Source organism: Sciurus vulgaris, assembly GCF_902686455.1.
Source record: "Sciurus vulgaris genome assembly, chromosome: 4".
Taxonomy (NCBI): Eukaryota; Metazoa; Chordata; class Mammalia; order Rodentia; family Sciuridae; genus Sciurus; species Sciurus vulgaris.
The window spans coordinates 38,812,440-38,838,928 of NC_136464.1; the positions used below are offsets into that span (position 1 = coordinate 38,812,440).

General features: G+C 40.5%; 1 protein-coding gene across 1 annotated transcript in view; it reads left to right on the plus strand.

Annotated features, from left to right (window-relative positions):
* Positions 1-4,981: 4,981 nt before the first annotated feature.
* HTR7 (5-hydroxytryptamine receptor 7) overlaps positions 4,982-26,489 on the plus strand; it is an 89,605-nt gene continuing 68,097 nt past the window's right edge. The window contains 1 exon segment of the mRNA XM_079138261.1: positions 4,982-5,836. Within this exon segment, the coding sequence (XP_078994387.1) occupies positions 5,289-5,836 (548 nt within the window). The 5' untranslated portion in view covers positions 4,982-5,288.

Here is a 26,489-nt window from a genome sequence, read left to right on the forward strand (position 1 = left end):
TGACATTTCCACTTGGATATATAATAGGATCTTGAATTTAATCTGTCCTTTTAAAAAAGAACTCCTGAAACAATACCTGATTTGCATTTGACATTTAATAATTAATGGTGACTTAACTAATGAGTGACTGATACTTTTATGTATTTTTCTTTAAATTGAGAAACTTAATCTTCCTTTTCACTAGACATCTCAGGTTTGGACTGTGGATTCTGACAATGTCCAATTTGTTTCTTGACAAAAGCTTTAGGTGGAAGATACCTTCGTGGAATTTGCATTGCCAAGCAGATTCTCCACTAGAGGGTGTGCAGGCATCACTTATATTTCAAGAACAGTAAGAAAATTATTCAGTAATTAATAAAATATATAAGTGCTCTTGGATGTATCTGTTCTCTGATTTTCTATTTATTTTGTTTGGAGGAAAAAATAGAAAGGCTACACTTATGAATGAAAATTTTCTAAGTGGAAGGAAATAAAGAAAAAAGTACATTTTAATTTTAGTCAGTTTAAGGAACAATACAAATGAAAGCAGCATGATTACATGCATATTGTAAATTAAAACAAAACTCACAATGTAGGTTGAGGCATTATTTTAAAACATGAATTAACTTTTTTGGTAATAGGCATTATTACATACCCAATTAATTAAAAAAATGTTTATTAAATACTTAGCATGTGGCAAGAATAAGAAAATACCCCTGCCTTTGAAAAGTTCAGTGTCCGGGGGTGAGGGGGGAAAAGTCAAATATTTAGCACAAAGCAATAGTAAGTACTACAAGAAATATGTGTAAAAAGTGCTTTAAAAGTCTAGGAAAAGTAATACCAGCTGTGGTGATGGAGATTGTCACAGAGAAGAGGACATTATTTTCATGTCCCAGACTAACTGCTTTTATCCAAACTGAGTCTTGAAAATGTCTCTGCTCACAGATTTAAGTTCCTGTCTCTAAGATATATGTTCTGTTCTATGCTATTGCTCCAGTCCCACTAATAGCCACAGGGTAGTATTTGGACATACTTGGATTATTTTATACCATAATATTTGTATTGGTTGAGCATCCCTAATTTGAAAATCTGAAATTTGAAATGCTCCAAAATCTGAAACTTTATGAATGTCTAAATAATGCCACAAACTGCTGTCAAAAATGCAGGTGTATGAAAACATTGTATGAAATCAATTTCAGGTTATGTATACAAGGTATATATGAAAGAAAGAGATTTCATGTTTAGACTTGGGTTCCATTCACAAAATATTATCAATATACAAATAACCCCAAATCTGGAAAAGTCTGAAATACAAAGAGGTACTCCACCCTTACCATGTAGCACAGTGCCTCTTAATATGTATCTGGTGCATGTTTATTAAATGACTGAAAGAATGGATAGTATAATTTCTCATTATGGATATGGAAATATCCCCAAATCTGGAAAAATCTGAAATTGAAATAGGAAACACTTCCGGTCCCAAGTATTTTGGATAAAAGATACTCAACCTGTACCACATCTATCTAAGCATTTGTGTGTGTGTGTGTTTGTGCATGTGTATTACTGGGGATCTAACCTAGGGCCTCACATATGCTGAACAAGTGCTCTACCAGTGAGTTACATCCTAAGCCCTTTTGCTTTTTATTTTGAGACAGGGTTTCCCTCAATTGGCTTTGAACTTGCAATCCTCCTGCCTCAGCCTCCCAAGTAGCTGAAATTATAAGCATGGGTCACCCTGCTTTGCAGCATTTTAGTTTTTATAGTCTTTTGTCATCTTGATCAGCACAGTCAGAGGACATTCAGATGATTAGTTGAGTGAGGGAATGGGGTAAACAAATGAGGGACTGAGAAGTGAAAGAATAGCCCCGTAGGAAGTCGGCTGCTCTGGGCATGGGAAGTTATTTGAACCCCGGCAAACAGGAAGGACATCCGCATGCCTGACTGACTAGATAGTTGCCAACGAACCCTATGGCATAGGAACCTTTATTTTACTTAAGCTCCTTAAGTAAATCTAGATTGTCAGAGCGTGCTGGTTTATGGGCAAATAAACTATCCTAAGCTTACATCCCATGGATGGGCATGTGTGGGTTTGCATAGATATGATTAAGCATATGCATTTAGATGAGCTATATGAGTACCTAGAGGGAAGAAGGGCTTATAAAAAGATGATAATTCATGTTGTAGGACTCTGCTTCTCTTCTGCACTCCCCCAGAGCAGTTTTGGGAGAAGATTGCCAGTTGGAAACATTAGAAAGCTATATTCTCAGGTGCCCTCACTGACAATTTTATGAAAATACTGTTACAGGCAACGAGAATCTAGATGAGGATTTGTACTTTTTAAAGCAGTAGTTTTTTTTTTTAATGAAAGAAATAAACGGGATAAAAACCAAACTCATGATTTGATTTAGATGCCAACACTTCACTTATTACCTCCAGCATAACTGTGCAAGAGTAGGGAGGCAGGGGAAGGAATGAAGGGAGCAACACATTGATAAGGATTTTAAAACACCAGGAAAAGAGGGCAAAGGGATCAGCAAATTTAGATGATGTTTGATACTTTATGAATATCTTGCAAAGCTCTATCTGTTTTCCTCTGTGGAAAAAGCATGGAAAAGTATACGTGAGGTTTTAGCATTTTTATAAGGACCCAAATGTTTTGTTAGTGAAGGCTAGAGGGAAACACAAAGAATTCCAGATTATTCTGTCAGGATAGCAGAATAATACAATGATAGATGAAATTTAAAGTCAAAATAAGCAAGGTAATGCTGTAGAAGCTAAGATTTTCAGTAACTATGTTTATGCATTGTGACAGCTTATAAATTAAAAATCTAGCAACTCTAAAGAAATATACTTGGCTATCACTAGGGATAATGGAATAGAAGTGAGTGTTCTATAAAAGGGGAGTTTGGACCCAGTGCTATGTTGACAATGGAAGAGAAAGTAGTATTTTATGATGATTTGGTGTGTTTATATGTCATATAGTTTAAAAGTTGTTATGGTCTTTTGTTACAGTAGCCTGAATGGACTAAATCAAAATAAAAGCAAGAATTGGAAGCTCCTATGAAATTTAAGTGGGTAAGCATTGGTAAGAGTGTAGATAGAAGATTATATTGACTACAGATTCAAATAAAAATAAGAGTATTAGTTTTCAAAATCACTGTATAATTCATTAATGTGGAACATTATTTCAAAGAGCCAGGATTGAATATTTATGCTGATTAGGGTACTCAAAGGAAAAAAAATGAGCAAAGTCAAAGTAAGTTAAAATGAGTTAAAAAGTTAAAATGAGAAAAGTCAAAGAACCTTTGGAAATGTACCACTTTAAGGAACTTTTAAGAGGCCTGAAGACAACTCTAAACCTCAGAAGCAAAAATTGAGACATTTCAACGTAATAACATGGTCTTGGACAAATTTAAACTTCTCCCTGCCTCTATTTCCTTTCCTGTATAGAATGGTGAATAATGATGCCTTCCAGATACAGATTATGTTTCTTCTGTTTGAGATTAAATACACAAGTAAGGTTGAAGAAACTTCCCCGTCATTTCCTTAAATATTAAATCATATTGCTTTGTGGCCTGGACATTAACTTTCACTTTTCCTCTAACTCAATGGATCCTTTTCCTCATTCCAAGCAAAGAAGAGCTTAATTGATGATAGTAGTGAAGGAGTTGTGAATACTGGGTTCTTCTTTCTGCCCATTTTTTTCTTCAATGTGTAGAGGGAAGAATATAGGCATATTAATCACATAAGCCTGGGTTTGAAACATAATTATCACTTGCCAGTTGATTGCAATAACAACTGTTTCTTTATCTGCAAAAATAGGGCTACTACCCACCTTGACAAATGAGAGTATTATTCAGTACTCAGATCAATACACTTTGAGGTGTTTGTTCCTTTTCTTCTTATTTATAATCCGCTAGGGCCTAACTAGAAAAGAAAACAGATCTGATTATTTTTGGAGTCTTAAACTAAAGAAATCACTGCTGGCTTCCAATAAAACCTTTAAACAAAATGGAACGAAGCAAGTCTCACAAATAATAAAAATCAGACACTCTGACAGGGTTTGAATACCAAAGGGGATTTTAGGCAATAGGTATTAAATCAACATACACCTCCAGGATTCTTCCGCAGAACATTATAACTGGTCATTTCTTTGCTTGTGTACAAGATTTCTAGATTGTCATAGGAGAATTAACTCTCATTTCAATCTATTAGGTTTTGAAGTCTGAAAATAAAGGCAACCAGGGTCTATTTTCAGGGCTGAGCCCTGTCTCTAGATGCCAAGAAGATTAGTCATAAAGGGTTATATTATAACCCCCGTGGAGGCTCTTGTTCAGAACCCCCCAACTCCTTTTGGTGCAAGGGCCTCAAGGCATCCCCCGCCCCCTTCTTCCTTCCTCTTGGTCTAAGTTCCTACTTCTACCCCATTTGGCAGCTTCTCCTTTTCCATCTTCGCTTTCTCCCATAAGTGGTCAAAATGGGAAACGGAAGTATCTATTTGCTGCTTGGTGTAGTGCTGGAAAAGGTATTTTAATTAAGGGGGGAAAAATTACCCAACAAGATTCTTTACTTCGCAATGATTCCGAACGTCTACTGACCCCCTAGTCCTCCTAAAAGAAAAATAAAATTAAATAGATAAAGCCCCCACCAAATTGTCCTCTGCTGCTGTGAGGAGGCTGGGGTCTGTTGGAGGGGGTGTGAGTCCGCTGCCGGAAGGCGAGCTCCCCGGGCGAACGGGCTCGGGATCCCGGGAGGCGCGTGCAGCACCGCCCCCCCCGCACCGTGGGGAGGCGCGGGAGCGGCTGCGATCCAGCCCAGGCGGGGAAGCCCGTCCCGGAGTGCAAGGGGCGCTGGCGGCGGTCGGAGGCGGCGGCGGCGGGGACGCGGCGCGGCTGCCGCAGGGGAGCGGCGGCGGCGGCGGCGGCGGCGGCGGCGGCGGGCGCGAGGGGCGGGGCGCACTCCGCAACTTCTGCCGCTGCCGCCCGGCGCTCTTCAGCGAGCCGCGCGTTGCTGCGGGCTGTGGGGCGGCCAGCCGAGCCCGGCACGCCAGCCCGCGCGTCCCCGGGTCCGTCGGGTGCCGCGGCGCCTCCCGCAGGGAGTCCCCGCGCCGCCGCGCCCCCGCGTTTCCCGCAGCGGCTGGGGGCCTGGGACGTGCGGGACCGCGAGGCCGAGGCGGGCGCCCCCCAGCGGCCAGCGTGGGCCCCATGGCTGGGCCGGGCGGAGCGGAACCGGCGAGGTGAACCCGGGGCCGACCGCCGGAGCGCGTGGCTGGGGCGCCGGGTCCATGGGCAGCGGCAGACCGCGGCACGATGATGGACGTTAACAGCAGCGGCCGCCCGGACCTCTACGGGCACCTCCGCTCTTTCCTCCTGCCGGAGGTGGGGCGCGGGCTGCCGGACCTGAGCCCCGACGGGGGCGCCGACCCGGTCGCGAGCTCCTGGACGCCGCACCTCCTGAGCAGCGTCCCTGAGGTGACGGCCAGCCCAGCGCCCACCTGGGACGCGCCCCCGGACAATGTCTCAGGCTGCGGGGAGCAGATCAACTACGGCAGAGCTGAGAAAGTTGTGATCGGCTCCATCCTGACGCTCATCACGCTCCTGACGATCGCGGGCAACTGCCTGGTGGTGATCTCCGTGTGCTTTGTCAAGAAGCTCCGCCAGCCCTCTAACTACCTGATCGTGTCCCTGGCGCTGGCCGACCTCTCGGTGGCCGTGGCGGTCATGCCCTTCGTTAGCGTCACCGACCTCATCGGGGGCAAGTGGATATTTGGCCACTTCTTCTGCAACGTCTTCATCGCCATGGACGTCATGTGCTGCACGGCCTCGATCATGACCCTGTGCGTGATCAGCATCGACAGGTAAGGGCCGGGCCGTCCCGTCCCCGGGTCCGGCTGTTGAGGCGCTGGCAGCTCAGCCCGGTGCGCTCGCCCTTCCTGGGAGGCTCAAGCCAGACCTCACCGTGGGATGAAGGGCTGAGCTTAAAATGAGCTTAATACAACCCCACGCGCATCAACCCTACACCAACCAAACAACTTCAGTAACGGTATTCCCTATATACATCTTTAAAAGAAAACCACGAAATATTCTAGTTTACTGTAGCGAAGAATTTTAAAACCAAAGTTAAAGAGTATTTTAAGCATTAGCAGCTCCACCAGGAGGTCCCTTGGCTTGGTTTTCAGAAGGAAGGAATTTGATGCTTTCTGACTTGACAAACCCTTTCTGTGAGCAGTAGAGTCATTTCTTGCATTAAGAAATCAGTAGCTTCCAGATTGTGGGAGCTACTGTCTGGGCCAGTGGAAGGACCTTGGCTGGTCCCAGAATGGGGGTGACATGTCTCAAACGCTACACTTTTAGGATAGCTAATTCTGAATCTCGTTCTTGTTCAAGTCTGGTTTCAGTGTGTGGCAATGCTGTTTCCTGCAAGCTCACTGACTGGAACCTTACTCCTTATCTTAAAGGTTCGTTCTAGGCTTTCATTATATCCCCTGGGAACCTTCCCTTGAGAACTCCCCCAGTGGAGTCATTGAAACAGAGGTTGACCATCTGTCAGGGATGCTGGGGAAAAAAATTGCTGTTTGGGGCATCATATTAGACTAGGAGACCCCCAGGGTTTCTTCAGATTTCAGGATTACAGGATTTTGAAATGGAGCTAATCTTTGGCCCTAGAAATATTATGCAGTTGACTGCTTGAAGTAAGATCTCAGTGCTCTTCTGTCACAGAACAATTCGGTTTCATTTGAAACTGAAATATGAAACCTTTATATTCACACTCAGGAGTCTGCTGGTGTTTTGAAACCAGCCCAGGACTAGTATCCTGTTGTGTTCAATGATACAGAGAAACGTTGCTTCTCTGTTACAGAGAACCTTCAAATATATAGACCTTTCAACATAGGAAAAATGACTGATGCCTCTGTACTTAAAATGACAGTGCCTCAAAGGATGGTCTCGCGTGTAACTGGGATTTTCTTTCTTTTCCTTCTTGAAAATACTATTTGTGTTTTGTTGATATTTGACCTGTTCTATTTTGCTGCTTGACCAGGATTTATAATTAGTAAACAAAGAGAATGATGAGAAAGGGGATATTGTAAAAAAAGAAAGAAAGAAAAAAGAAACACATTGTAGTTGTATTTGGTGATTTAGGTTTTTAAAAAATTGATCCTGCCATTTTATATATCACGGCAGGAGCTTCTTACAGCAAACAAGGAATTACTTTAAGAGTGGAGCAGGAAATGTATATGTGAGAATACTGGCACCAAACTTGGCAGCTGAAGTTATGAATTACTGTAGTTAAGAATGACAAAAACATATGCATTTACAGTCTGGCCGTGGCAACAGAAATTAGGAGAGTGTACTCAATATACATTATAAGTGTATGTATGAATTATAAGCACGGAAATCTGATTACTCAGCCAGCCAAAACTGCTTCTTCCATGAATGGAGCCCTTGTAAATTGACATTAGCGTAATAAAACAAATAATAATTTATACTGCAAGTGATGCATTTATAACCCTTTTTCATTTCATAATTGATAAATGATAGATAAATAGCACATTGTGCTAACTTGTGCTGACACAGCCAGTGCTTCTGTTCCTCGGGGCACATTGGGGTTTGGCTGAGACCACACTGTGATTCCTGTACATGAACTAAAGACATTCTTCACTCTTTGTGCATGTGTGATTTTAGCACCAGCAGGAATGTCATGAATGCTGAGAAGAGGTTAATTCTTCTTGGCAAAAGTTTCTAATTTCTTCATTATGATTGTTGCAAATTATGATAACATAGGCATAAAGAATCTCTCTTTTTTTTCCCTATGAGAATTGCCCTATTGGTGAATTTCACTTAAAATTAATTTTTAAAGATTAGTGTATCATTTCTTTAGATAAAATGAAGAATTGATAAAAGTGGAAGAAACAAATTGATTTTCTTCTAAGAACTTAATGTTAAACATGAGAAAAAGGAAAATGTGTTTGACATCTAAGATGAATTATTTCTGTAAAGAATGTTTTCTTCAGTTCTCATGTATGGCAGATGATATAAAGTATGCTATGAAAATATGAAAAAAATAATCTTTATTCATTCCCTCTTGAGTACCTAATACAGTTTGAGCTGTACTTTGTGCAGCACAGAGACAAATAACAATATCCTTGCTTTTAAGCTTATTTGAATATATTGTGAGAATTTGGTTACCTGTTGGGCATTTAAACATGGCCAAAGTGAAGTCTCTGATTTTTTCTTTGGGTGTCTAATTAAACTGGGAACAATGCTTCTCAACCTTTTGGCTGAGATCATATGTCAACACGGAGATGTGGGATGCTTTCCCAGGCTCTTCTTCCAAACTCACCCCCATCCTTTTCCAGTAAGGACTCCTGTTCTTTGAAGAAGTAGCAACCATTAGATGAGAACTCTCTTCTTTTTCCACTAGTAATAAACAATCTTCCCTGCATCTGATCCCTTCTTTTTGTTTCTTTGCAGTTAAAAAGCAAGAAAACATTGTGTCCTAGCAAAAACCAAACCACCTGAACGTTATAATGCATCCCCTGTCCTTCTCAAGGACTGTGTTCCTGTATTGATCACTCATCTCTGTCTACAGCTTCTCATTTCTACTAGGTCAACTCAGGCTTCTGTCTTTAAGATTTGGTCTTACTTCTTTCTCCAGTCACTGCTCAACTTCACAATTGAAGCTTCTCAAAGAACTGTGCCTAAACATGTCTTTCTTTCCTTACTCTTTAAATAGATGAGTTTGATGCTTACCACGTTTACTGTAGTATTTGAACTGTCCTTCCTAGGTCCACTTCTGTTCCATTCTTTTGAAAATTTTAAGTGAGACGAAGTTTAGATATAACAAAATGGACAGATCTTACATGTCCAATTCAGTCCACAAATATTCTATTCTATCAAGTATAGAATATTTTTTGTCATCCTAGAAAGTTTTCTTGTGTTCCTCCTAGAATCATCTTTTAAAAATGGAAATCAAATTACCTTTATACACAGTTTAAAAACATGCAAAAACAGTTTTATATATTGTTCAGGGAAGCTTAGATAAGGAGTGAAAGTCTAAGATAATGTGGAGTTTGATGGACATCACCTTTAGGCCTCTGCTATCACTGGTGGGGTGGGTGAAGATATAATCAGAGAGCAGTACACATGTAAATCATATTGGTAATGTTTTTTAAAATCTTGATGGTGGAGACAGTTTTACTTTATGTATGTCAAATGCATTTTTCAACTTTATTTTGAAATATATACATACATATATATATAAAAGTGTACAATCCTAAGTGTGGTGCTTGATGAATTTCCACAACATGAACACATCCTTGTGAACACATCATATCAAGAAAGAGAACATTGCTAACCTTCCAAAAGCCCCTCTCCCTTTCTAATTTTTAATAGCCCCAAAGATAATGATTGTCCTGACTTTCACCATCATAGTTAAGTTTTGCTTGGCCAGAACTTCATATAAGTGAAATTGTATAGTCTGTACTTTTTAAAATCTGGCTTCTTTTGCTCAACATAATGTTTGTGAGATTCATCCATAGTTTTTAGCTTGTCAGTGGTTCGTATTCCGTTGCATGAATATGCTGTAATTTATCAGTTCACCTGTAGATGGAAATTTGAGTTTCTGGTTTCTGATTATTACTTATAATGCTGCTCTGAACAAGTATTTTTGTACAAGTAATTTTGTGGACATGCTGTAATTTCTTTTAGGTAAATACAAAGCTGAGTAATAAGGTACTGTTGAGGATTTTGATTCTGTCTACCCACTCAAACCTTTTGTATTATTGTTGTACTGAAATTTAAGTCTATAGATTAAAAAAAACTATTGGACATTATTTTCTATTGTTGATTAAATCAATGAGTATTCATTAATATTTACCAACATGTGTACTTTCCTACTCCTTTTAATTTTCTACGTTAACATGCTTTCATCTGGGATAATTTTCTTCTGTCCAATTAGACTTCCATTAGCATTTCTTTTTAGTGACAGTTTGCTGGTGACAAATTTTCTCAATTTTTACTTCTCTGAAAATACCTTTGGGGGAAAAATAGAATACTTGGGACTCAATCTAACCGAAGAGGTGAAAGACTTCTACAAAGGAAAATACAGAACTCAAAAGAAAGAAATAGAAGACCTTAGAAGATGGAAAGATCTCCCACAATCTTGGATAGGCAGAATTAATATCATCAAAATGGCTATACTACCAAAAGCACCAGACAGATTTAATGCAATTCCTGTTGAAATTCCAATAATGTTCTTCATAGAAATAGAAAAAGGAGTCATGAAATTCATTTGGGAAAATGAGAGACCCAGAGTAGCCAAGGCAATCCTTATTAGGAGGCATCACAATACCAGACCTTAAATTATGCTACAGAGTTATAGTAACAAAACAGAATGGTATTGGCACCAAAACAGACATGAAGACCAATGGAATAGAATAAAAGACACAGATAAATCCATATGAATACAGTTATCTCATTATAGACAAAGGTGCCAAAAACATACATTTGAAAAAAAAATAGCCTCTTCAACGAATGGTGCTGGGAAAACTGGAAATCCATATGTAGTAGATGAAATTATCTCTCACCCTGCATAAAACTCAACTGAAAATGGCCCAATCTTACTTTCATTTAAAAGTATTTTGGGGAGCACATAATTCTATATTTGTAGTTTTTCCCCAGTACCATAAAACATTGTTCCATTGTCTTCAGATATCCATAGTTTTGGTTGAAATATCAACTATTAGCTAACATTATTATTACTATTTTGAAAGCAGCTTCCTTTTTGCCTCTGATTGCTTTTAGGGCTTCTCATGATGTTTAGTTTTTTTCAGTTTTCTGTGATGTCCCTAAATCTGGAAGTGTTGATTATTTTTTGTTTATTTACTGTTAACCCTGCTTGGGGTTCTTACTAATTTTTGTATTTATGAATTACTATCTTTAATTATTTTGTTCTTATCACTTCAGACACTCTTTTCTTTGTCTTCAAATACACATATTTTATAACTTCTTATGCTCTTTTATTTCATACTATATTCTTCTGCCATGTATAATTTGTTGTTCAACTTTACCTACTGTGTTCTTCATTTCAGTAATTGTATTTAATAGTTCTAGAAATACTACTTGATTCTTTTTTAAAATTCTAATTTTCTGGTGACATTCTCTACCTTTTCATGTAATTTCTCCTCATTATATTTTTAAATATATTAATTATGCTTAGATTCTTTGTTTACTACCTTCAGTATTTGAATCACCCATAGTTTCTTTGTGAGATTTGTTCTGTTTTTCTCTGAGTTTTTCCTTTTGGTATGCCTGATAAATTTTGATTATGTGTTCAACAATTTTGTATGAAAAATAGATGAGGTTATTTTTCTCTAGAGAAAATAGCTGCTGCACATGCATATTGGGGGACTGATTATTTTAATCCAATTAGTGACTGGGCTGCTATAAACTATGCTTTAGTTTTGATAAAGCTCTGCCACTGGCAGGTGCCTCTCTCTAGGATGTAGCTTTCTTGGGATATTCACTGGGGTTGGTGTGTTCTCAATATCTTCCTGCCTAGTTCAGAACTCTCATTTTTATTTCTTCAGAACCGTGAGATTTTCCAAACTCCCACTGAAAACTCTTTTGGAGCTTTCTTCATGGCTTCTTAGCTTTCTTCTCTCCAAAGTTTCAAAATTGAAGAAATGACTTCAGGGGATTACCAGACTGGTGCTGGGCTTAGTTTTTTTTTTTTTTTTTTCCCTTCCCCCCACCCCTCCCACCCCTCTTTACCCTCTATACAGTAGTTCCTTCCTCCATACTTGCCCCCCTCCCTAACCCTAACTCTAACCCTTCCCTCCCCCCCATTATGTGTCATCCTCCACTTATTAGCGATATCATTCATCCTTTGGCTTTTTGAGATTGGCTTATCTCACTTAGCATGATATTCTCCAATTTCATCCATTTGCCTGCAAATGTCATAATTTTATCATTCTTTATGGCTGAGTAATATTCCATAGTATATATATACCACAGTTTCTTTATCCACTCATCAATTGAAGGGCATCTAGGTTGGTTCCACAGTCTGGCTATTGTGAATTGAGCAGCTATGAACATTGATGTGGCTGTATTTCTGTAGTATGCAGATTTTAAGTCCTTTGGGTATAGGCCAAGGAGTGGGATAGCTGGGTCAAATGGTGGTTCCATTCCAAGTTTTCTAAGGAATCTCCACACTGCTTTCCATAGTGGCTGCACTAATTTGCAGCCCCACCAGCAGTGTATGAGTGTACCTTTCTCCCCATATCCTCGCCAACACCTGTTGTTGCTCGTATTCTTGATAATCGCCATTCTAATTGGGGTGAGATGGAATCTTAGGGTGGTTTTGATTTGCATTTCTCTTATTACTAAGGATGTTGAACATTTTTCCATATGTTTGTTGATTGCTTGTAGATCTTCTTCTGTGAAGTGTCTATTCATTTCCTTAGCCCATTTGTTGACTGGACTATTTGAATTCTTGGAGTAGAGTTTTTTGAGTTCTTTATAGATTCTGGAGATTAGTGCTCTATCTGAAGTATGATTGGCAAAGATATTCTCCCACTCTGTAGGCTCTTTCTTCGCATTGCTGATAGTTTCCTTTGCTGAGAGAAAGCTTTTTAGTTTGAATCTATCCCAGTGGTTGATTCTAGCTTTTATTTCTTGTGCTATGGGAGTCCTGTTAAGGAAGTCTGGTCCTAGACCAACAAGGTGAAGATTTGGACCTACTTTTTCTTCTATAATCTGCAGGGTCTCAATCTCACAAAAGAGGTGAAAGACCTCTACAATGAGAACTATACAACACTAAAGAAAGAAATTAAAGAACACCTTAGAAGATGGAAAGATCTTCCATGTTCTTGGATAGGAAGAATTAATATTGTCAAAATGGCCATACTACCTAAAGTGCTATACAAATTCAATGCAATTCCAATTGAAATCCCAATTATGAACCTTACAGAAATAGAGCAAGCAATTATGAAATTCATCTGGAAGAATAAGAAACCCAGAATAGCTAAAGCAATCCTTAGCAGGAAGAGTGAAACAGGGGGTATTGCAATACCAGATCTTCAACTCTACTACAAAGCAATAGTAACAAAAACGGCATGGTATTGGGCTTAGTTTTTTGCTCCACTTTTCCCACTGGGATCTTGGTCTCTGAGGTATCCAGTTTTTGTCTCTCTAGTCAAAAGACATTGACAAAAACTCTTCTGGTGTTCTTGCCTCTTAATAACAACTCTCAGCTGAGACTGCCTAGATTCTCAGCCTCTTACCCCTCACCTAGTTTTAGCAAATGACCCATTGTTTCAACATTTGCATGATATCTTCAAGCAGGAGTGTGTGTATGTGTGTGTGTGTGTGTGTGTGAGTGTACTTTTGTTATATCTAGATTTTTTAGTTGTTTATAGTGGGAGTACTGGTCTGAAGCATCAAGCAGCTCCTTTATAGCTAGAAGTGGATAAGTGTCTAAAATATTTTAAATATATACAAGTATAGAAATATCATGTAAATTTTCTGCTTAAAATCCTTCACTGGTTTTTCATTTCACTTGGCATAAATTTAAACCCCTTTAGCACATCTACAAGGTTTTTGATTTGTCACTGCCTTAATCCTCAGCATCTTACACTACATTATGTCTTGCTATCCATACTCAGGTCATAATTATACTTTTTCAGTTTCTCTATCATACCAAATTCTTTCCTGCATTAGACACATTCCACAAAAATCTACCAACTAATGTATAGTCATGTACTGCACCACATTTCCACATTTAGTCAATGATGTGCCACATGTTTGATGGTGGTCTCCTATGATTATATCATTTAGTAATATTGTAGCCATCTTATTTTGTGTAAATACATTCTGTGATGTTCACACAACAACAGAAGCTCCTTTGATTTCTCAGAATGTATCCCTTAAACCTGTTATTAAGCCACCATGACTGTGTTTGTGAAATTATGTAGTTTTGTCCCCTAATATGTATTTTTTGATCACAAGTTGGAAAACTTAAAAATGTTTAACTTTCCAGAATGGCAATATTAAAATGTCTGAAAAATGCTAAGTGCTGGAAAGGATGTGGAGCAGAGAGAACTTTTAAGTTATAGTGGGTTTGTGAATTGGTGAACTGACTCTGAAAATTGTTAGGTGTTGTCATGTAATGTTGATACTTATTTAACTACTAGTTGTATATCAGAGACATTCTTGTCCACCAAATGCCTTCTACTAGAATATTTAGAGGGAGAATGAGCTCCTAGGATTCTGGGTCCCCTAGTCCTGGGCCATTCTGAAGATCCTGGATCTTTGACATAGTTGATGGGTGGAGCTCAATGTTCTCAGCAGCTGATTTCACTGTTGGGTTTGCATCATTTGCCTTAATGACACAGCACAAAGGCCCTCACCAGAAGCCAACCAGATGTGGCTAACCTAGTTTTGGATTTCCCAACCTCCAGAATCCTCAGCCATCTGCAGGTTTCCCTTCTACATAGGGAGCAAGAAAATGGCGATGGGACCCAGACAGCCAGGAGAGGGGATTTTGTGGTCTTTGGGGACTTAACTATGGATTTCACTTAGAAGGAGTAGACTGCTGAGCCCTGCTCGGGGGATCCTATAAGGGAAGTGACCTGGAGAACTACAGCAACCTAGTCTATCTAGGAGTTCCCCAATTAGTAAGACAAGAACAATGGGAGGAGCCCTGGGAAGAAGAGAGATGTCCACCAGGTATCTGTCCAGAATCAGAGGAAGAAATCCATCTCTATCCCTGCTGCCCACTGACCTTCTCCATTCAGCATATCCCTAGCAATCACATGCTATATAACTGTCCTGGTCAGATGTCTCCAGGCTCATGTGTACAGTTACCTGTGACCCAGGGGTCCTGGCCTGGTGGATCCCACGCAACAGCAGTAACAATTTCCTGATCAAAGTTACCAGAGTGAAACACCCAAAAGCAAGAGAAAGAGGGCTCTAAATGCCCTTTTAGAAGGGAGAGGCAGGCTTCAAGTGCGTTTTCCAGCCCATTTCCAAGACAACCCGTGAGCTCCAGGAGAAGGAACAGAGTGGCAGAAATAGAGTCCAGCCAAATCCATAGGAAAAATCTTGTGGAGATAGGGAAGATATTAAAAGGAATAGAAGATTCAAGATGGAGAGCATTGGGTTGTAGGTGTTTGCACAAGAATTCTGCCTGAAGACTAAGCTACTCTCACACATGAAAGCACATTCCAGACAGAAATGTTTTATTTGCAGGAAGTGTCCACAGGGTGTTAGCCGTGAGTTAGCTTTACTCTTGTACCATAGGAATCACACAGGAGAAAAGACCCATGTGTGCACCAAGCATGGGCAAGGCTTTGGCAATAACCACACCTTGTTGCACACCAGATGGCACACGCAGGGGAGAAGCTCTTTGTGTTCAGGGATTGTGGGTAAGCCTATAGCAGTAGGTGAAACCTTGCTGTGCTTGAGAGAACACTCAGGAGAGAAGCCTTATAGATGCCAGGAGTGTGGACAAAGGTTTAGGGATAAGTCACAATAAACACTTGAAGGCACATGCTGGGGAGAAGCCCTTGGTGTGTAAGGAGTGTGGATGAGCCTGCACCAATAAGTCTCATTTCACCTTGCATGAGAGAACACACTTAGGATGCCACGAGTGCCGGTGAGCCTTTAGCACAAATCACACCTTGTCACATACCAGAGGACACAATCAGGTGAGAAGCCCTTTGTGTGCAGGCAGTGTGAGCAGAGTTTTAATTTGAAGGCAAATCTCCTTAGACACCAGAGGGCACACTCAGAGAGAAGACTTTTGTGTGTGAAGAGTATGGGTGAGACTTTATCCAAAAGCTCACCCTCATGTTCTACTGCTGGGCACTCAGGGGAAGAGGCCATGCATGTAAGGAGTATGGACAAGTCTTCATTTGAAAGTCATCCGTCTTTATGCATCAAAGGACACACTTGGGAGAGAAGCCTTTTGAGTGCAGACAGTGTGAGCCAAGTTTTGGTGTGAAGACAACTCTCCTTAGACACCAGAGAACACACTCTGGAGAGAAACCTTATACCAGTAATTCTGGGAAACCCTATACCAGTAATTCAAACCACATACTACATGAAGGCACACACAGGAGAAAGTTCTTTGGGGAACCAAAGGAGTGTGAACCAGTGTTTAGCAACAAGTCATTCTACAAAAACACTTGAAGGCACTTAGTTGAAAAGTGCTTTTTGTGCAAGGAGTGTGTGCATGGCTTCAACTTGAAGTGCTATCTTACCATACACCAGAGGACACCCTCAAGGGAATAACTTTGCTTCATTACAGTTTGTTCATGGGTATAACATGAAGGCAGAAAGGACCCAGAGTACTCCAGACAACTTGAATGTGACCCAAGTATCCCCAAGAGATTCTCAGAAAAAAGATCAAGGTTTGGAGGACAGAGGTGCTAGGTGAATGGAGTGGGGTCTTGGGGTTACCTGGCTTCATGGGAAAATAAGGTCTCTTTCCTCCTGAGAACTTTTTCCCATTGTATTTGTACCAGGCCACACTTCTCAAGAACTACTCTTAACCAATGACTACAGAGCAGGGCTACCAGGGCAGGCCTGTTTTTGACATTCTTGCAACCTCCTTTGACTGCATAGCAGCCCAGGGTGACTCTGCCAATTCTTCCTTCCATCTTTCCTCTCCCCCATTGGCTTTCCCCACCTTCCTTCATGTTATGGTCTGATGCTTTGTCTCCTCCAAACTTCATGTTGAACCAATTGCCAGTGTAATATGTAACAGGACTAAGTGGGGCCTTTAGAAGGTGGCTAAGTCATGGGGATGGGGCCCTGATGAATGCAATTCTGTGCACTTATAAAATGGTTTGATGGAGTGAGTTCACAAATGGCCCTGCTGCGATGTGGGAACACAGGGGTCCTCCCTTCTGGTGGATGCAGCATCAAGGCACCAGTGTGGTGGTGAGCGCCCTTCACAAGGACCACGGAGTTCTGGATCTTGGGCTTCCCAGTCTCTAGGACTGAAAGAAAATGAATTTCTGTTCTTGATGAAAAAAAAAAAATCAACTTGAAACCCTAAAACCTGAAATAATACACATATATGTCAGTAGTCGAAGGGATAGATAAATTGTGGTATATTTACCCAATAGAATACTACTCAGGAATATTAATCAAACTTGAGGATGCATGAGAACTACCTGGTGAGCTTATTAAAACACAGATTGATGATTAATTTAGATTAGATTTCAGATGTTGCATCATTTCTTCGGTCAGTGTTTTGGGGTCACAAACATAATGCTGAGCACAAGAAACGAAGTACTAAAGAATACATACATGTGATCCCATTCATATAAAATTTGAAATAAACAAAGCATTGTTTGGGGATGTACCCAAATAGTAATATAAAGAAAATGAAGGAAATTTATACCTTGAGAACTAGGATAGCAATAACTTCTAGGTGGGAGGGAAATTGTGATCAGGGAGGCATGTTCTGAGGTGATACAATGTTCTGTTTCTTGATCAGAATGGTAATTACATGAGGGTTTACTTTAAAATTTTTGTTAACACATCCATGCATATTTTAGGCACTTCCCAGCATATGCATTTTGTTTTATAATGAAAGAGACACAAGTATTTATTTGATGACATCTTGTGAAGTGTATACTTGGATCTGAATCAGATGTATGATGAATCTGAGCAGATGCAGTTTTTGTTTTAATGCTATCAGCAATCTTTTGTGCTTAGCTTCATGTATGAGGGCAGGGATCATTTTTGGGTTGTTCACAGTTACAGGAACTCGTCTGGCTTATTTTCAAGAGCTGTAATATTTAGTTCTTCTGACTGGTGTCTGGCTGAAGTCTTGCTTCCTCGCCAGGTACTGTGACTCATTCCCTTTGATGATCCGAGTTCTGCTGTTGGCTTTGATTCTGCTGTGATCAGCAGTGCAGGAGCATTTCTGGCCTCTCCAGATCGCCTTTCTCTTCGAAGGAAGTCATCCTTGCTCATCTCTGAACTTTTTTTGCAGCTCGTAGTTTTAAGAATGGATGGAATCATCCTCTTATAGCTTTGCCTTGAGAAGGTGAGAGTGAAGAGAAGAAATAGGCTTTCTGCCTTGTTCTTTCAGGAGATAGCACAAACAACTTCAGTTTTCTTCTCATGTTAACTAACAAGAAGTAACACCTGAGGGGGGAGATATGGTAACAGCTAATAGATGTTTAATGCTTTATTGTTCACAGACCACTTCCACTTGCAGAAATCTCCTTTGAGCCTGCCTGTGGAATTGTGAGGTGTACATTATTCACTTCACTTGATATGGGAGAAACTAGAGACTCTAGTCACCTGCATCCTGGAAGGATTGCTGAAACCCTGACTTCTCATTGACTGGATGAATGGATACCATTGTGTTTATCACATGCTTTTGAACTCAACCCCAACTACTAATCCGAAGAACCAGTTTCTTTTCCCACTTGCTAGCCCTTCCTTCCGACGTCCACATACTCTTCTTAAAGCATCAGTGTAAGGGTATCACTGCATCATCTCCTTTGGAAACACTTCAGGGATAATGCTACTGTTTTGAGTGTCTTTTGTGCTACTTAAGTTTTTAGACTCTTAACACGTGGTATCTTGTTGAATCTTTACAACTTCCTCAAAAGGGTAGTTTTTGAGTATTTGACATAAAGTGTTTTTGCTGGCCAAAGGTGAACAAGACATATGTGAACACTAAGTCCCATTCAGTACACTTGGTATGTGGCAGGAACAGTGTCTGAATCCAAAGCCCATATGTGTCCCAAGACATCACCATACCCATTGCCTGTTGTATGAGGAGAATGTTGTGGATAGCATTCAAGCCCTTTTTCATATGATTCCAGTTCCTTATAGTTTTGATCTGACCAACTCTCCCTCCTTTTCACTGCTGTAATGAATATTCTTACCCTCAAAACTTTTCCCTCTTCCAAAGTTCCCATCCCAATAATGGTATCAGTTAGCACATGCTGGATTTGCTAGACATTTGAGTTTCACTTTCGAAATTTCTCACCACAACTCTCCACTCTCACCAACAAATTATCAAGTTCTGATGATTATCTCTCCACATTCCCCTACCTTAACTCAAGTCCACATCATCTTTTGGTTCAACCCCTCAGAGTAGCCTCCCAGGGGTCTTTGTGTCTGTGTCCTTGGTCCCCGTTAGTACAATGTACAATCCTGTCTACATATTAGAGTAACCTGGGCTATTAAAAAAAAAATGCCAATACTTGGGTCTTCTTGGCAGATATCCTCAGTTAATTAGTTGGGTGGGCCTGAGTATGAGTTTGTTTGAAAATATTGTCAAGGTAATTTGAACATGCAGCCAGAGGGGAACTCCTGAGTTGGAGTGATCATCAAAACATGAAAATGTGATTATATCCACAGTTCTCATATCTGCATATTGCTCCCAAATGCCAAAAGCCTGGCTGTACTCAACACCAATTAATTCTTAGTCTCTTGGGGTGGGACTCATGCATTTCTATTTTTTGAAGCTCCCTAGTTGATCATGCAGATGAGTTTGGGCACTACTGGGTTATGCTTTTCTCCTGCTTTGAGCTCTTTAATTGATTTCCCCACTCTTGGGATAAGATCCTAAACTTTAATGTGACTCAGAAAGATTGTGTGATCTAGCTTCTGACTATTTTACTGAATCAAGGGCTGGCAAATATTTTTCCATGAAGAACTACATAGTGATATTTTAGGCTGGTGGGCTACATGGTTTCTGTTGCATTGCCTCCATTCTCCCATTGTACCATGAAATTAGCCATCGGAAATATGTCAATGTATGGGCAAAGGTATGTTCTAATACAACTTTATTTATGGATACTGCAATTTGAATTTCATATCATTGCCATGTCATTAAATAGTATTCTTTTGATTTTTTTCAACCATTTGAAAATATGAAAACAGTCCTTGGCTGGGAGCCTGTACAAAAACAGACTGGGGCTAGATTTTACCCTGTTGGTAATTGCCAACTTCTACCTATGATTCAGTTTCCACCCCCACATCTACCTACCAACTAAGCAATCATCTGTCTTCTCTGAACTCTCGCATTATTATTATGGTTTGGATCTGGAATCTCCCCCAGTCACATATGTTCAAAGATAGGGCCTTTGAGAGGTGTTTGGATCATGAGGGCTCTGATGGCATCAGTGGATTAATCCACTGGAGGCTTAACACACTACTGGGAGACGGGGCCTAGTTGGAGGAAGTTGGTCACTGGGGGTGTACCCTGGAAGGGTTTATCTTCTCCCCAGCTCTTCTCTCTCTCCCGCTCCCTCTCTCTGTCCCTTCCTGTCTCTATTTCCTGGCTGCCATAAGCTCAGCAGCTTTCCTCTGCTATGCACTTTTGCCAAATCAAAGGAGCCAGCTGACCATGGACTGGTTCCTCTGAAAATGTGAGCTACAATAAAATTTTCCTCCCCTAAGTTGTTTTTGTCAGGTGTTTTGATCAGAGCAATGAAAATTGACTAACACTTATGTATTGGTAACTCTTAGCTTTTAGTTCCTTGATATTTTGATATTCTGGCTTTCACAAACCTCTTCATTTCCTCTCTGGAACACTCTTCTACCTTTTTGAGTAGTTAGTTCTTACACTTTTCAGTCAGGTCCTCCATTAGATGTTAGTGTTTCATGGAAGCATTCCTGGCATCCCGAGACTATCTTAAAGAGTCTTGTAACACTCCACAATTTTTTCTTTCTAGTAGTCACCTCAATTTGTGATTAATGGCTTGTGAAATTAACTGTAATGAATTGATGATTTGTGGGACCATCTGTACAATCTACATGGCAGGCCCAGGGCCTTCCTGGTTGGAGGTTGCATCTCTCCCCTCCCCTGGCAGAGTACTTGGCATGCAGCAGGTGTTCAGTGTATCTTTGAGGACTGATTATAAAAGGAAGGAGGGAAGGAGTAATGAACGGTACTTCTGATTCCCGAATCCACACATTTGACCTTGACTTTTTATTCTTCAGCTTCCTACCAAACATCCCTCTTGGTGACAGCAGAGATATTTACTTGGGAAACCAAATTAGGATCAGGCGATTGATGAAAGCAGAAGCAGGGTACTGGCAGTGGGATAATCCCAAGGGATGGTCCCATCAAGGTATTGTGAACTGGTGAGTCACTTGCTGCTTTCCACCCATATGCAGAACACTGACATTAACAAAGTTGCCAGTGATGTGAAAGCCCTAGCAGTTTGGAGCCAGGAATCCACTCTTTTCATCATTGCTGCGCCTTGGAGCAGGGTGAAAAGGCAGGCACAATTCTACGAAAATCTCGGAACCTTTTTTCTTTTAGTGAATAAACACATTCTCGACAAAACCTGTGCATCCCAGAAGGAGAGCCATAGGTGTTGGGTATGAAGGTAATACCCCAGCAGGGGAGCAGAAAAACTGTCTGTAGTGATACTATTTTGTGAGTATGTACTGTGGACCCTGCCCAGTGCCCCGGGCTTTGTGTAATTCATCTCATGTAGTCCCCTTGATCACTCTGTTTTCATCCTCTACTAAAAGCCCTGCATCATGAGGACCAGAAGTATTGTAGAGGTTAAATAACTTCCTCAGAACACATAGGAAAAAAGGAGTGGAATCAGGTTTGATTAGGGTCAGGGGCTCTGACTTCTAGTCTTTGGAAGTGCAGGATAGTACTGGATTTGTGAATATGATCCATAGACCATGTCAAGCATGGAGCATTTTCTCTTGTCTTTCAGAAAAGATGATGATATTAATAATAATTATTATTATATTAGTATAATTCCATAGTTTGTTATCTAAACCATTCCTTTGAAATGTATTTCAGAATTCAGAACTTTTTGGATTTGAGAAATGTAATTCAGTGAAAGCATATTATTTAACACCCTGTGATGGTTAATTTTAGGTGCCAACTTGATAAGATTAAGGGATACCCAGATAGATGGTAGAGTACTTTTTCTGTGTGTATCTGCAAGGGAGTTTCTGGAAGAGACTGGCATTTGATTCAGTGGATGGAGTGAGGAAGCTCTGTCCTCACCCAGTGTGGTTAGCACCATCCAATTGACTGAGGCTTAGATAGAACTCAGGAAAATTAATTTCCTGTCTTTCTCTATCTTCTGAGCAAGACACCCTTCTTCTTCTGCCCCAGGACAAACAAAACTCCAGGTTCTCAGGTCTTCAGACTTTGGCACTTGAAGCAGGGGCTCCTGAGTTCTCAGTACTTTAGCCTTGGGCAAAGAGTTACACCACTGACTTTCCTGGTTCTGAGGCCTGTGGACTTGGATTTAGTCACATTACCAGCTTCCCTCACTCTGCAGCTTCCAGGTGACTTGTTATGGCACTTCTCAGCCTCCCTAATTGTGTGAGCCAGTTCCCAGGGTAAATATATTCCCTCTCTCTGTTTCTGTCTCTTTGACTCTGTTTCTGTCTTCCTCCTGCCACCACTGATGGTTCTGTCTCTCTTGAGAACCTTGACTGTGTTAGTCAGCGTTTCATTGTGGTGACCAAAATACATGACATAAACAACTTAGAGGAGGAATAGTTTATTGTGGCTCACAGTTTCAGTGGTTCAGTCCATAGATGGCCAAATGCATTGCTATAGGCCTGAGGTAAAGTAGAACCTCATGGCATATGGGTGTGGCTCACCTCATGGCAGCTGGGAATCAGGGAGAGTGAGGAGCCAGGGACAAGATATATAATCCTCAGGGGCATGTCCCCAGTGACCTATTTCCTGTAGTCCACCCTACTCCTGGTACCACCCAGTACAGTAGTCCTTTCAAGTTATTAACCTATCAAATGAATTAATCCACTAATTAGGTCATAGCTCATAATCTAGTTATTTCAGCTCTGACCATTCCTGCATTAATACATGAATTTTTTTCTAATTGCTTCAGATCCAGACCATAACAGTGATAAATACAGATTTGAATACCAGGAATGGTTCTATAGGAATAGAATTTTAAGGATGAACTTCCTTAACTAATTTTAAGGTTTCTGGAATTGGCTATGTAACCTCATTTGACTTAAAAATTGCTATGGACCCAACTTCCATTAGTAGAGAGAACATCTCTCACCAGATGCCAATTCTTTTATCGTGTTGATCTTGGACTTTCTGACCTCCAGAACTGTGAGAAATAAATTTCTGTTGCTTGTAAATTACTTAATCTGTGGTATTTTGTTATAGCAGAATACATGTACCAAGATACCCGTCCTCTAGGGTCTGCCTTTCATAATCATAAATATTTGCATTATGTGTAAATATTTGCATTTATCAGAGAAAAATAAAGACTGTGAATAGTCATATGAGTTCAAGTTGAGTTTTGCTACCAGATAAACTTGTCACCAGTTTGATAGGCAAAATAATGGCTCCTCTAAATATGTCAAGGTCCTAATTCCTGAAACCTATAAATAGGTTACCTTATGTGGCAAAGGGGAATGAAGGTAGCAGGTAGAATTAAGGTTACTAATCAGCTGACTTTAAGATAGAGATGTTATCCTGGGCTATCTGGTATACTCAATGTAAGGGTCTTTAAATGTGAAAGAGGAGGCAAGAGAATCAGAGAAGGAGGTGTGACAGTGATGCAGAGGTTGGGGGAATGTGATGGAAGGGGGGACCCCCACCTACCATTGTTGACTTTAAAAAAGAGATGGGGTCATAGACCAATGGGAGTAACCTCGATAAGCTGGAAAAAGCAGGGGAAAAATGGGTTCTCCCTGAAGTCTCCCCAAAGGATGGAAACCTGTTGATATCTTGATGTTAGCGCAGGGAGACCCATGCCAGACCTCCAATCTACAGAGCTGTAGGATGATAAATTCATGTGGTTTTTAGCCACAAAGTTTGTGGTTATTTGTTATAGTAGCAGAGTTCACAGCTCTTTGGGTTTCAGATTTAAGGGCGAGGAATTGTGGATCTGTAAATGCTTTTACTGTGCATTAGGCAGTATGCTAAATTCACTTCATCCACACAATGGCCCTGTGTGAAGGCACTTTTTTCAATGTTATATTTTAATTTTCATTTTTAAAATTATAAATATTAATTCATATTAATTAATAGGTTTCACTGTGACATTTTTATACCTGCATTTATTGTTTTTAAATTGTTTCCACCCTACCTACTCTCATCTCTTGCTCTCTCTTCTCTCTCTTCCTCTTTATCCCCTTCTCCTTCCCTAATAGTTCCTCTCTTCCAATTTCAGGTCATACTTTGGATTTTTTAAGTTTCCACATATAAACATGGGATGCTGGTCATACTTGTCTTTCTGTGTCTAACTCATTTTATTTTACATAGTGATTTCTAGTTCCATTCATTTTTCTGCAAATGACATGATTTCATTATTTTTTACAGCTGAAAAATACTCCACTGTGTATGTATACCACATTTTCTTTATCCATTCATCTGTTGAGGGGGCACCTAGGCTGATTCCATAACCTGGTTATTGTGAACCATGCCACAATAAAGATAGGTATGCAGGTATCTCTTTGGTATGCTGGCTTCATTTCCTTCATGTATATACTCAGGGGTGTTATATCTAGATCATATGGCAGTTTTATTTTTAGGTTTTTGAGGAATCTCTGTGTTCTTTTCCATTATGGTTTTACATTCCCACCAGCAATATATAGGGGTTTTCTTCACATCCTTGCTGGCATTTTTTTAAACAGATGAAGTCACTTTAATTATCTCCTTTGTACACATGAGACAACGTAGGTTAATAAACATACTTAAGGTCACAAAACTGGTAAAGGCAGTCTGGGACTTGAGGCCATAGCTGCTGCTGTGCTTCACAATCTGTGCACTTAGTCTTAGACTGCCTCAGAGCAATCGTTGGTGCCAGTGTTGAAGCTTGAATCTTTGGCTAGTGCCAGAATCTGTACATGGTGCTGGAGATAAGGATGGATAAGTTAATGATGAATACAGCTGAGGCCTGAGCCAATAGACCCAAGTTCAAGTCCCACATTTGACACATATGGTTCAGGGATCATGGAGAAATCTCTGCATTTCCCTCCCTCGCCCTTCCTTCCTTCCTTCCTTTTTTCGTTTTCTTTCTTTCCTTCCTTCTTCCCTCCCTCCCTTCCTCTCTTCTTCCCTTCCTTCTTTTTCTCTTTTCTCTCTTTATTTTTTCAGTGCTGGGGATTAAACCCAGGACCTTGCACAGGCGAGACAACTGCCCCACTGAACTACACTCCTGCCCCCTCTCCCATATAACTTCTTTGGGATACAAGCTGCTCAGCTATAAGATAGGTGATACCAATGCCTTCCTTATAGGTTTGTGATAGTTAAACAGAATGGCATCTGGGAAGTCTTTCACTGCATCCTGATTCAAATGGAGTGGCAATAAGTGCAGCAATCACAACTATTAGTATTATGTTAATATTCTGTTTCTCTGTGTAGTGAGGAATCTAATGCTGTGCATGGACGAGTCATATCTCTGTTAAGAAAACTGAACAGTGCTCATAAGTTGACACTTACGGGATAAAAATTGTAGGATAAACTCCATGCCTTTGTCACCAAGACAACCTTCTCTTTGTTCTAGTGGCTGTTATAAGTGTTGGACTTTCGGGATACTTTACCCCAGGTTTTCTGCAGGGTAGAAGCAGGAGGCGGGGGGAAATTTGATCATCTGCCCCACTCCAGAGCATCAGTTAGATTTTGGGTTAGGATTAAAATGAGATGATTATGGACTATCAGATCCATTCCTTCAGTGGTTCATGGTGCAGTGTGAGAAGTGAGATCTAATAGTCTCTAATTGTGTGTGTGTGTGTGTGTGTGTGTGTGTGTGTGTGAGAGAGAGAGAGAGAGAGAGAGAGAGAGAGAGAGAGAGAGAGAGAGAGAGAGAGAGAGAGAGAGACAGAGAGAGAGGCAGAGACAGAGAGAGAGACAGACAACAATAGAGGGGCAGGGAAGGAAATAGAGAGAATTATATGCATGAGTATTCAGGGCTGAGATTAATAAACAAATCCTTTGTTTGCCTACTAGGTGTTTAAGTGCTGTGAGATGCAAAGGTGAATACAGACACAGGCCCATCTTCAAGTCTTCAATGTGTTATCTAGTTGAGGATAAATTAGGATTATTTTATTCACGCAATAGAGCCTTTGTCTATAGATACTGCTTTACGGTTAGTTCCTGTGTGATTTGACCTTTCTTGAAAGAGTTATGACTCACTTAGCTTCTGTTTGTTAACAATTGGGGTGTTTTAGCTCTTCCATCAATAAAAACTGAGGTGCTCTGTGGTCTGTTTTCAAACAGCCTTTCTGTGCCTGGAGAGTTCTTAAGGACTGCTGCAAAATGATGGCCACTGGGTCAGACAAAGTGCTAACTCTTCTGATGTGTGTTGAAGTAAAGGATGCTGACCTCTGGGGCTGAGCAGCTGTGGGCCTTGGGGAAACACCTCTAGTGCTTCTATTTGGGGAGCTTTATTTTTGCCCCTTTAGTCATTTGCATTATCACTTTCATCATGGTCTCTGTTCTGATTCAAATTGCAAAGCATTCTATATTTCTGGGTGTTTTCCACTGTCAAAGAAAGGCAGCTGGATAGC